The sequence below is a fragment of the Diplotaxodon limnothrissa genome, linkage group LG5 (assembly GCF_057381915.1).
Source record: "Diplotaxodon limnothrissa isolate DT_005_m linkage group LG5, D_limnothrissa_male_GT1.1, whole genome shotgun sequence".
Classification (NCBI taxonomy): domain Eukaryota; kingdom Metazoa; phylum Chordata; class Actinopteri; order Cichliformes; family Cichlidae; genus Diplotaxodon; species Diplotaxodon limnothrissa.
The window spans coordinates 32513608-32527103 of record NC_140600.1 but is presented as its reverse complement, the minus strand read 5'-3'; the positions used below and the strand labels follow the sequence as shown (position 1 = coordinate 32527103).

The following is a 13496-nucleotide window of genomic DNA, read 5'->3' as shown; positions in this document are numbered from 1 at the left end:
GGCATGTTGCAGGAAATCGAGGAAAATGGCAGACTACCACCAAATATGAATTCTGCCAACATTAGTCTCCTGCTAAAACCAGGCAAAGACCCTTTATTTCCCTCAAGCTATCGTCCAATTTCTCTTTTAAATGTAGACCTTAAAATAATCTGCAAAGCTCTCTCAAAGAGATTAGAGAAAATGACCCCCCTCTTAATTCATCCTGACCAAACTGGTTTCATAAAAGGTCGGCACTCCTCAACAAACACTCGTAGATTACTTAATTTAATAGACTACTCATACGATAAAAACATCGAAACCATAATATTATCTCTAGATGCAGAAAAAGCATTTGACAGAGTTAACTGGAAATTTTTTATTCGCAACTTTACACAAATTTGGTTTTGGAAACTCTTTCATAAACTGGATAAGAATATTATACAATTCCCCAACAGCTCGTATCAGAACAAATGACCAGACATCCTCCAGCTTCTATCTCCTGAGGGGCACCAGACAGGGATGCCCACTCTCCCCTTCACTTTTTGCAATTTTTATCGAACCTCTAGCAGCAGCATTTAGACAGGCTACAACAATTAAGGGCATAAAATGTAAGAACATAGAACATAAAATCAGTCTATGCGGATGATGTGTTGCTTTTTCTGCAAAACACACAAACCAACCTCTCTGAGGTAATTACTTTAATAAACTGGTTTTCAAGAGTTTCAGATTATTCAATTAACTGGCCAAAATCTACAGTTCTCCCCATTAACTGCTCCTTCCATAACTCTTCCTCTGCCCCACTGCAATCCGGAAATATTAAATATTTAGGTATTAATGTCTCTCCTAAGCTTTCAGACTTAACTAAATTAAACCACATCCCACTTCTAAAGAAAGTAGAAGGCGATCTGACTAGATGGAAATCTTTACCCATATCACTCATGGGAAGGGTCGCCACTATAAAAATGATGATCTTGCCAAAAATAAATTACTTATTTTCGATGATCCCTAACAAACCATCACAAGATTGGTTCAGATCTCTGGATTCATATATTTCCAAATTCCTTTGGAAAGATAAACCCCCGCGTATCAGCTTAAAAACGCTACAAAGAACCAAGGATAGAGGAGGATTAGATCTGCCTAATTTTCACCAATACTTCTTAGCCAACAGGCTTCAGTTCATCTCAGAATGGTTAAAACATACCCTCTTAGTTGAGCCCTGGCTAGATGTTGAACAGGCACTATGCAAGGATCTAGAGATTTCAGACCTACCATTTATTAGCTCAAACATCAAAAGACATGAATGCTTTAAAAGTATCAACATCAGCTTTTCTCTAACAGCATGGTGGGAGTTTCTAAAAATAACGGAGTCTTCATTAATCCCATGCAAACGTACACCTATCTGGAATAACCCTGACATATTACAAAACAATAATATGATTAATTTCCCAGAATGGAGTTGTAAAGGAATTAAATACTTAGAACATATATTAGAGGGAACAGAATTTATTCCATTTGACAGACTAGTTGCACAATATGGGATCAACAAGACAAGATTTTTAGAATATCAACAAATTAAATCCATAGTAAAAAAGAAATTTAACCTCAGTCAAGTTGAATTACAAACACCACTAAGTGCGGCACATTTTCTTACTCTTAAATCCCCCAAATTATTATCTAAAATATACAGAACACTTTCTAAATTAGATAAATCAATATCCCTTCCTATTGCAAAGTGGGAAGCAGATTTATCAGTCAGCTTAGACCAAAACTTCTGGTCTCAGATTTGCTTAAAAACCTTTAAATTAATTAAAAATCCCAGTCTGCAATTAATACAATACAAAATACTACATAGAGTGCACTATACAGGTCATTGGATGTTCAAGATGGGCTTTACATCTTCCAACAACTGCTCACACTGTCAAGGCAATACACCAGACAATTACATCCACGCTCTTTGGTTCTGTCCACCAGTGCAAAAGTTTTGGCGCGAGATATGTGAAGACTTAGCAAAGTGTCTGAAATGTAACATTCCAACCTCCCCCTTAGTGTGTTTGTTGGGCAGCTTAGATAATGTCACTTCAGAAAAGAATATAGCCCATATGATTTTCACTGCCCTATGCATAGCCAAGAAAACAGTCCTCATGAACTGGAAAAATAAAAATAATCTTAATTCTAACCAATATAGAAATTATCTATTAGATTACATTAGTTTTGATACAGCCTCTGCCACCACATCAGATCAATTGCTCTGGACTCCTTTTATCAGCTCCATCACCTAGTGGGGGTGGGGGATCATAATTTGGTCCCACCTTCACTGTTGTGATTGGTGTGGGGGTAGGGACAAGCTTAGGGCGTCGGGGGGTTCCCCGGAGGCATCTTCCTTGGGGGGCTCAACCCGGGGTAGCGGTTATGTCCGGTTGGGGGCTCTGTTGGCTCTCAGGTGACTGTTTCCTCGCGGCTGCGTGCAGCGGGGCTAGGGGAGGGTCTGTGCTGACGGACGTGGGTTACTGACCTGGTAGCCTGGCTGGCCCTGGGTGGGTCCGGGATGGGCGTGAGGTTCTGGGGGCGCTCCGTCTCTGGGCTGGGGCGGGTGGGTGCATGGGGGCCCGGCCCTGGAGCAGGGTGCCGCCGGTGCGTCGAACCGCCTGGGGGGCTCTTCAACTGGTGGGGGAGATGGTCACATCTTGCAGGAGCTTTCCTCTCTTCAGGAACTCTCTGCAGGAGGGGGAGATACAGGAGAGGTGGAGGAAGATCTCAGCCTGGGCGTTTACTGTCTTATGTAGTCTGGAAGATGAGTGGATGGTGGGGTGGGTGCAGTTTTCTCTGTGGTGGGGTTGGGTGGACTGTCCCGGGCTCTGTGGGGCCGGGAGGTGCTGCTGCACTGGGCCCCGGTCTGGATGGGCCTGGGCCCCCTTTCCCTGGCGGGTCGCGGAGTGTGGGAGTGCCTACTGGGGTCAGCGGGGGAGCTGGCCCCAGGGAGGGGTTACCTGCCCCTCCCTTCCTTCCCTCCCCATCTCCAGCTGCCTCTCTCTTCCCGCTCCACCACAACCACCCACACATGCAGGGCCTTGGAGTAGGGGTATGTCACCAGGGTGCAGAGGAGGCTACCCCCCCGTCCCCTTCTGGCTGCCTCTGCCTCAATTTTATCCCACAACTTAGACATTCACATTACTCACACTCTCATTACACATACATATAGGATCTTGGGGGTGGGCACGATACACGGAGTCCAAATTACCATCAGGGTGTACACCTCACCCCTGGCGTCGTTGCCCACCTCTCAATTTTAAATACACGTAGACATTGAGGGCTAGCAGGAGGGACCATGCGCTTACCTGCTGCTCTCTGGCAGTTAGCTCCATGCCCTCCTGGGTTTTAATTGCACCTTAGAACACACATGCATCAACACTACAATGAGCGGGTGGAGGGAGGTTTGGAGTCTTCTCCCACCCCCATTCTCTGCGGCCTGCTGGAGCGGGAGGGCTAGGTGGAGTTGGCCGTCCGACTGCGGTCTGGAGTGTGGGGCCTCCCTGCTGCTACGGAGTCGGGGTGGTCTGCCTCTCCCCACCGCAGGGAAAAGGGTAACACCACCTGGGTCTGGGTGCAGTTCCCCCCTCCAGGGGCAAGGGTACCTAGACCCGGTTTGTAGAGTACGCTTGGGGAGTGTGATCGTGTGTACAGCGTCTCTTTATGTCTGTCTCCACGTTGGTTGAGTGTGGAGTAAGTGCATATGAGAGCATGAGGGGGGGGAATGGATGTTTGTGTCTGTGTGTGCCTGTATGTCTGTGTCTATATGTCAGGTTGGGTATCAGACGCCACCTCTCTGGGGACATCTCAGGCCCTCCAAGGTTTGGAGGCCTATCTCCACCTACCACCACTTCCCCTGCCGGTGGCGGACTCCCTCAGGTGTCGGTGCGTTGGTGGTTCTTTGTGTGTGGGGGTGGGCGTCCGGGTACACACCGGCTCACTCCTTGACGGCCGCTTATCGGGGCCTGGAGCCTGGGGCTCGCTCGGGCCCCTTCGGGGGTGGGGTGCCCCCAGCCTCTCGGCCTGGGGCTCGGTCACTCAGGCACAGCTGGCGGCCGGCGGAGCTCACGGGCGCGTCACTGCAACTCCCCCTGGCTTCTGCTCCGCGGCTGCTGAGTGAACCCTCATCTGGGACTCTCCTCAGCTCTTACTGGAACAGTGGCGCGGCTGCCCCTCTGTTGGTCTTCCATGGTTTGTGTTCTGGGGGCCTCTGGATGTCTGGAGTTTTGATCTCCTCCATACCTGCTTCACACCCTGGAGGACGGGGCTGTGGCCCCCCCCCCACACTCCCTAGCAGATCGTTACATGGAGAAACCTTTGGAATACAAGCGCGCTGATCCACACAGGTATGCACACGGGTGTTCACTGCTCGTAGACCCAAATTACACCTTTCTTGGCTGCTACTTCGAAGCACATCTGTCCTGCGTGCTGCACAACAACATTGAATATTTAGCATTTACTGCTGTTTACACTTAGCTAGATTAATGCGATGGTGTTGTGTTTAGTATGTTGCTTTGTTTTTTTTTTTTGTCTTTTTTTGCTTGTTTTCTATTCTTCTCTCAACAGGTGATCCAGGAGATTTTTATTTTTTTTCTCCCCCCCTTTCTCACTGTCCCTCTCCCCTTCTGTTTTTCCTTTCCTTCCTCTTTCTTTCTCCCTTTCCTATCTCTCACTCATGTCTGTCCCGTCTGTAACATCTGAAAATAAAATATAATAAATAATAAAAACAAAGATCGACCAAATAGACCAATACGGCAATGCCACGATGATCCATTTGGCAAAGTAAATCCATTGGGTATCCTTGTTGGTCTTCAGACAACAATTCTGATGGCTAAAGAACCAAATGGGACAGGCGGAAAAAAAACAAAAAAAACACAACACATTTTCACAAGTCAAATTAAAGTGTGATCGAAGCAAAGGCGGCTTCTTAATCCCAGAGCCTTAGTGAATTAAGCAGGTTTGGTGCAGAGCTGCATTTCTGAGCACAATTGGGATAATCACTGCCAAGTCTTTCTCACCTGTAGTTTGCCACAGTCTTAGGAAGCTACATTTCATTTCACAAAAATAAAAACCCCACACGTTATACTTGAATCTAGGCACAGTTTGAACACAGTTTCAATCCTAGTTAAATAAAGCACCTAAAGAATGAACGAACTGCACAAAGCAGTGTCTGTCTGCACTGTATGGACATGAACAGTACACTGTTTAACTTAAGGAATGAGGCCAAATGCTCTATCTGCAGTCTCAGTGAAATCCTTTATACATGTTGTGTTCTTTCATAAAGGAGAAAAAATACAAAGGATTTCACACTTAAATGCTTCAGTGTCTGTGCGCAAAAACTTCCTTGTGTGAAAACCATAAAAAAAATAAAGACAACTTCATCTCAATGGGGAGAAAAAAAGCAACCAATTTCATTCTGTTTGAAAACTAAAGTCAATTTGTGGAATATTCTTGCGTTGTGGTCTTCTCTCTAAGACACAGGAGACAAATCATTTTTAAATTTTACAAGTAACAATTAAGACATTTGTCCAAACATTAATATTTGCCAAATTGCTGAAATGTTGTAAAATGATCTCAAAATGCTGTCAACCAAATACATGAGTAGAAGGGCAGTAGCAACAGCATACTCTTAGTGTTTTGATTATGGCTTTTTGCATTGTTTTTACTACAGAGAATAACATTTCCAGGATGTTTCTGCAAGGCTCCTGTAAAATACAAATACATGCTGTTGGGAATTCTTTAATTTAGCTAGCTTTATCATTTTTACTGTTGACATGGTTAATTTGTGCTTGATGCCACACTGAAAGCCAAGCAGAACAGTGGAGGCAAAGTTCAGATTTCAGTATTGCTTGAACTATAGACAGTTTTCAGTTATAGCACTGATAATTTTATTTTACAGGAGTTTTATTTTGTCCCCACCATGAATAAAATAAATAAATAATAAGATGCAGCAATCTGCACCCAACATGTATGAAAATGATAAAAATGACAGCTATGCAGTTATCCATCAATTCATGCCTTTTCTTAACTGCTTATCCAACCAGTTTCAGTGGACTGATACCAGCTGATGCTGGGTGAGAGTTGGATGCACCCCGTCCATCACTGAGCAAAAACAAAATGCCGTCTCTGGACAGAACTGGATGAAACCCACACAAGTGATGTGACCACAGTTTTTTTTTCTGGTGACTTTTTCTGGAAGAGTTTAAAGCCTTTTTATTTTTAACTTATTCATTAACAGTATTCCAGGGGATCCAAATTTAGTTTGAGAACTACAGACACTGGGGAGGATATGTCCCAGCTCACTAGCGGTTAGGCCATCTTTCGTTCAACTGTCATGCAAATATACTCACTAATCTTATAATCTTCTATTTCATACACATGCTCAGTTCAGAATGAGGCCTCTATTTAGATGTTTTGGCCAATGCAACATTACATGAAGACTTCAAATTCCTTCATAAATCAGAATAGGAATACATTTCTAAGTACTAGATATCTTAAAGTTCCGGATAGACAAGTTAAACTAATACTACGGCTAGAGTGGCGGCTTTTATTGAACCACTAAATGAGGACAGCTTGCTTAAAAAGAAAAAACTAATCATAAGCATAAGCCGCTGTTGGTTCATCTGTAATTAAAAATTTAGAAAATGTGTTGTCTTATACCAGGTGCAAAACCTCAACAATTACACACTTACCCACATGTTCTATAATAATCCAGTACCAGCACCAACCTGTTTCTTAGGTTTAGCCCACGGTATTTGCATTCTTACCTGCATGGGAGCTGATGGGTAGATATCGTCACTGGTGGAGTCCACCACGTCCTCCTCGTCCAGAGTGGCTCGCCTGTATGCGGACATCTGAAAAGTCAAATTAAGAAAAGACTCTCTCAGAGCTTCCATGTTGCTTCAAGCATCTAATAACATCCCACTAACGTGTGTGAGAGTTTTTGTGTGCGGTGTCTGTTCTTCAGGAATTTAAGGCAGAGTAGGGTTTCCCTCTAAAATCCATCAGGAGAAAACAAAATTATCCGGTTTACTTCTTTCACTCACACAGCAAAACTGCTTGGGGGAAAAACAAATGGAACATAAAAAAAACAACAGCCTTTCAAAGCACTTTTCTGCTCCCTCCAGTTCTCTCAACACCTCCAAACACCCCCATGGCTTCAGGCAGAGAGACCCTGCAGCAAACTTCACAACAGTAGGAAAACCTCCTCCTCCTGAAAGTACGATCTCCTTGCGCTTCTCCTCTCCCTCTCTTCCTGAGCAAAGTTTCTGTAGACTTCCTTTTCAGCACGGTCTGTGCAAACACGGCAACAGAGAAGCCGGAACTACTGAAAAACGGGAAGTAGCTCTGACTTTTACATGACTGAGACTGAGTGTATGGTACAGATTGTGTGAGCGTGCGCGTCTATGTGAGTGTGTGTGAAAGCACATACTCAAATGTGGTTTCACTTAGATTTGTGGAGGCAAGCGCGCAGTTGTAGTTCACGCCCTTTGTCTTTTCTATAGGACACAATGGACTGGGAGGAGGAGCACAGAAAAAAAAAACAACAACAATCTTTTACATACATGCTCAGTTTCTTTTGCAATTGTTACCTGAAAGTCATAACAGCCACTTCTTCTCATGTTTAATCCCTCACCCAAAAAGGGGCACAAACATGAAAAAGCTGTTTTAAAAAAGAAGCCAACCGGAAGGGAAGCTGTGAGTATATATGCTGGGGAGAGTGATTATCTGATTGGGGACAGGTGTGGTGGAAAATTGGAGGGAAACGTAAGAAGGACCAGAAGCAAAGCTAACAGGAATGAACATGGTCCAAGGATTACAAAATAAATCAGGAAGTGACAGAACAGAAATCCTGCACCATGACGTGTAAGTGGAACCTGTCATCGGTATAACCTAAACACATAAGACAAAGAATATCTACAGCTGACCATAATAATGGATTGGATTTATATAGCACTTTTCAAGGCACCCAAAGCACTTTACAATACCACTATTCATTCACTCTCATACACTGGTGGAGGCAAGCTACAGTTGTAGCCACAGCTGCCCTGGGGCAGACTGACAGAAGCGAGGCTGCCATATCACGCCATCGGCCCCTCTGGCCAACACCAGTAGGCAAGTAGGGTAAAGTGTCTTGCCCAAGGACACAACGACCAGGACAGAGAGCCCAGGGATCGAACCGGTGACCTTCCGGTTACAGATGCGATTTCCAACCCCCTGAGCCACGGTCGCCCGACCATCAGCAGGCATTCCTTCTTTGGGAAGTATATGTAAAAAATAAAAGAAAATGTATCATGGCTCTATTTATTAAAGCATAATGTCTGGCTGATTTAAGTGGGTAAGCGACACAAACACCAATAATGCACAACCACACTAACTTTCCGTTATAAAAAGAAAAATAACTTGAAAGGTAAGGTAATACTAAGAATATTTCATAATAATGTATAGAAATAGCACTTCAAAGTTTCCTTTATGAGCTCGAGTGGGAAGCTGGTCACCAAATAACAAAGAAGTTTAACCCTAGCTGAGGCTTGCACATGGATCCATTTATTAGACAACACATCATATTGCAAATCATTTTAATCTGCTGAAGAAGCTATAAAGATTTTATAAAGCAGCTGCTTTATTTTTGACCTGTGATGATGGGAGGGAGAGCAATAAGGTTCTCATAGCATTGTGTCTAGCACTGTAGCCTATTTTTGAATCTGCCGCCCAGCTGGAACACATGTTCTTCCTGTGGGTACTCTGGCCCCCTACATGAGTCCAAATACATACATGCTAGCTTAACTGTTGATTTTAAGTTGGCCGTGGTTGTGAATGGCAGCGCGCATGATTGTCTGTCTCTCTAAATGACTGGCGACTAGCTAAGACCCTGAACTGAATAAGAAAAATTGGATGAATGGTGATGCTTTTATGACCAAAAGAATATGAGCAGGAATGTGAGCAGGGGAAATTAGCTTTCTCTGAAGGGTGTCTCGGCTAAACCTCAGCATGATTTAGTACTGTGCTAACTATATAACTGTAAGCAAGAGACAGTTACAACTTTTATTACACAGAGGTATCCTCCCTGTGTTACTCAATATACTGAGGTTATACCATATAATGCTACCAAACAGCCCTATCACAGCTGTTGTGGTCTGTATGGCAGAAACATGTAGTTATATTACTGTGAAGGTGCACGTCATTCTGTGGTGCAGGGTACAGATTTAAACCATAGCTGTCTATCCTTTCATTTTTCAGTGCTTATCTAGGTTGGGGTCACAGGGGTAGCAATTTAAGCAGAGATGGCCAGAACACCCTCTCCCCAGCCACCTCCTCTTCCAGGGGGACACCAATCAAGCCTGGTGGGTAGGGGTGGGACGGCTCCTCCAGGTAGAACATGGACAAATGGGGACATGGAATATCAGTTAAATCCTACAGTGTCAACGAAACTGGATACACGATGGATGGACATAAAGAAACTTTCATGAATGACTTATATAGTGTTTACGTTTTTATTTAGTTTTTAAGATTTATCTCGTTTATTTTCTTAAAAAGCACTACTTTCTCATGTCTCCTGTATTTCCTTTTTCTTCACTCTGTGTCACTACCACTCACTTCCTCTTTTTCAGTGTCATATGTGTCTTTGTGTGTTACTTTGCCACTTTTGTGATTCCCCTGCCCCACCCTCATTAGGTTCACCTGTCTTCATTTATTTTCCTGTCTCGCCCCGTGTCACTGGTTAGGCTGTCTGCTGTTCCACCTGGTGTCCCTCCTTGTGGTCTCGTGGATTACTGTGGTGTTTGCACAAGCCTTTTGGACTTTGTTTAGACTTGTAATTCTTTTTTGGGTGTCAATGTTGCAGCTAAACCTGCCTCTTGGGTTCTACATTTTTGACCTTTAATCACATTTAAAAAACTAACACACAAAAAAAATGTTAGTGGTGGTGTTTAAATTAAGCAAAATTTAAAACCCATCTGAGTTTATGAATGTATTCATAGCAGCCTGTTTCACAATAAATCTCAAATATTTGAATAATTGGACATCATTTTTGGGGAATATTAAACTACACACCACAGTATAGTTTCTTGCTTGCAATTCAAAGAGTCAATTTCCAAATGTTCCGATTATTCTCAAAGGCAATGTGCAATCTCCAAATGTTGACGTTACGCTACGTGGAAGCGTATCTGTAACCGGAAGGTCGCCGGTTCGATCCCTGGGCTCTCTGTCCTGGTCGTTGTGTCCTTGGGCAAGACACTTTACCCTACTTGCCTACTGGTGCTGGCCAGAGGGGCCGATGGCACGAAATGGCAGCCTCGCTTCTGTCAGTCTGCCCCAGGGCAGCTGTGGCTACAACCGTAGCTGCCTCCACCAGTGTATGAATGCGAGAGTGAATGAATAGTGGCATTGTAAAGCGCTTTGGGTGCCTTGAAAAGCGCTATATAAATCCAATCCATTATTATCATTATTATTACGTCCAGATGAACAGAATCAACTTTTGGAGAGTTACTTTCCTGGATGGTTGATTGCAATGCGCAATCCATTTTTAAGAGCTAATTTGAAACTTCCAAACCTAAGGAGCTACTTCCTATCACTTACAATTCATAAACAGATCTTTTAGTACAGCGACTGACATTACACAACTTTGTTTTCTAATACTCCCCATAGCCTGTTGCCTCAGAATTACTGGCTCCTATTGATACAGCTTTTCAGGCGTTTCTGGTAACAGGAAAAGATCAGAGTGGCAAGGAAAGCGTTGACTGGATTGCTGCTTTTATTAACAAACTGTGCCACCCAGGTCACTTTCAGCAGCTCTGACATTGAACTGCTAGCTGTGAGGTTACACACACATTACATGCTCTGGAAGTTTTTAAATGCCATCTTGGTTGTTGTTTACATCCTGCCTCTGCCAACCAGGCAACCACGTGTAAAGTCATCTACTCTGTTGCAGCAAGACTCCAGACTATGCATCACAAAAAGTTGTCTTGCTTGTCTTACACAAGTAAGACTGTAGACTTTTGGGTAGTAAATATACATATCTGCAGTTCACTAGTAAACCCCTGAAGCACAAGAGGCCAGAGATATAGATCGTTCTTATACTACAATTTCAACACTGTTAACAGGACAATGATTAACTTCAGCTGCCTGTCAACCCGGTAAATGTGTCACCACAATGCAAAACGCCACAGGGGGATATATTAAAAACATTTTTGCCTGGAGTATTTTGATCATCAAGCATATAATCAGACTCTAAAATAGCACTTTTGTCCAATCTTAGTTTTTCCCCTTGTGGGCACAGTTCACATGTTAGCCTTTTGACCAAAAACCAAACCCGCGACTGAAATAAATGTTTACTTGATTAAGACTTTATTAGATTGTCTCATAAGCACAGCCAGAAGGTCAGATCCTTTCTTTTAGTTCCCACTCGTCTCTCATAAACAAAAATTGATGTTCCTACCACAAAAATCCTCGAGAATTCCATGCAAACCAGGAGCACAAATTCCTGTGATTCCTACTAAATCTTGGTTTCTATTAGATGAGATTTATGAAATGAACCCCAATGGGAGGAGGGGAACAGTTGAAGTTAAACTGAAAATTTGTTGAGAAAGAGTGTTGGATTTGTTGGTACTGCTGTTCTTGGTCGGCTGCTTGCTGCTTAAATAGTTGTACATAAATAAGCCAACTTAAAAAAAGAAATAGTTACTGAAGCAGAAGGAAACTGAAAAAAAAAATTTAATTAAAAGGCTTTCATTCTGATCAGTAGTATAAAACTTACTAGGGAAGACACTGATACCAGCCAATAACTGTTTGGGGACTTTTATTCTGAAATAAAACTACTGCTTGTTGTTGTCCTCATAACTTCCTAGATCTAACTAGGGGCTTTATTATAAAAAAAACATATCAGGCTTACATTAAGAAGGAAAGTGCTTTCTTTAAAAAAAACAAAAAAAACAATAACTCAGCGTTTTTATTTTGGAAACTGGATATATTTTAAAGCACATTGAGCTTACATTAAGAAACCGGTGGCTTTTATTTTGAAAATCTGACACCAAGACCCACGCTGTAGCAGTCGTCATTGTGTTTCTGCGACAAACACTGCAGGATTAGTTGCATGCCAAAAAACAAACAAGCAAAAAGGATGATTCTACATACTTTGCAAAAACCATCACTGTGCTGGTGTGTTTATGAACTCCAATAAAGGGCTGGCAGCTGGCCTGCTGGGTCATACAATCAGCTTATGAAAAAATGGAAGGACTAAAATGATGAGGGGAAAGAGGTAGGGCAGAATATGAGGGCATAGATACACTTTCAATTATATAAATGGTTTCGAATGGCCTATAGCTCAAAGCAAAAGGTCTAATGGGGACATTGACGTTTGACTTTCTCGTTTGACACACATACGTTTTGCTCCATCAATATTTGACCTATAACTCATTAAAGGATTACAGCTGTTCCATTTAACAAAAAAAGCGCCTCATGAATTAAACAAAGTGAGTGTAACTCAACAAAATTATATGCAAAAAAGAAAAACACCCCGGTTTAATCATGTAGTCTGCTTTGGATCACAGTGCAGGATAACAAAATGCAGTATTTACTGGCACTGTCCACGTTGTTGCTGCACAGGCATTCCTGTGCACATTCACTGTTTCTGAACACTTTCCTGGCAGCTAGAGTCTGTGCAGATGTGTACGCACAGATTGCCACACAGATTGAGTTGAATCACTACGTAGTCACAATACCACTTCCCCTTTCCTGTTAATATTTTGTGACCAATAAAGGCCTCTTTAATTTTCAAGAAATGTGAATTGTAATACTTGATGCAATACTAATATACACTCATCCACACAGACCTGAAAGAAAGAGTTATAAATTATAAATATGAACCTTAGGTCTCTCCTGCTCACAAGTTCCTGTTGATGCCCTTTCTTAAAGGAAGTCACGCTAAGTGACAAGTGGGAGGCATATGAAAACATAAAATGATGCAAATCTTACACTAACAGTCTGTGGTCAAGGTCAGTTGTGGACACTTTGTAGGAAATCCCTAATGGTGTCCCACAGGGCCCAAAGATGTCTTCCCAAAGTAAAGCCGACAGTATGCGAGGTAAGTATCCTCCAATTCTTGGAAATGACGGGAGACTGTGGCCTTTGAGGGAGAATGTAAACCCAACCATGCGTCAGTAATTCGTCACTGATCCTGCAAACCAGACGATTATTTGTAGCACTCGGGCATTCTTCCAATAATAACTTCAGTGTGTTTGTGTTTAGAATTGGGTGCTGCATGCGCTGTGGCGTGCAGAGTTTGACAGTTTATTAGCAAAGAAACAAATGCGAGTAGGACGAGAGGAAAAAGAAAATGTGTAAAAAATGTCGGCGGAAGGAGGGAGATGATTTAAAGTTTGTCTGACATGAGCTGGCAGTGCACCCATTCGGCACGGGAAGAAGTGTGCCCTGGTCAACCACTGTGGTAAGCCAGCGAGACGCTAGGTCTGGATGCAGCTGCAGACCACATA

General features: G+C 43.0%; 1 protein-coding gene across 2 annotated transcripts in view; it reads right to left on the bottom strand.

Annotated features, from left to right (window-relative positions):
- ece1 (endothelin converting enzyme 1) overlaps positions 1–13496 on the bottom strand; it is a 30966-nt gene that overhangs the window by 14978 nt on the left and 2492 nt on the right. Inside the window, exon 2 of one of the 2 annotated variants that reach the window (XM_085353424.1) lies at positions 6774–6860. In XM_085353424.1, the coding sequence (XP_085209550.1) occupies positions 6774–6860 (87 nt within the window). Of the gene's footprint in view, positions 1–6773; positions 7061–13496 lie in introns of those variants that run through there. The other variant, XM_085353422.1, reaches the window with a different exon arrangement.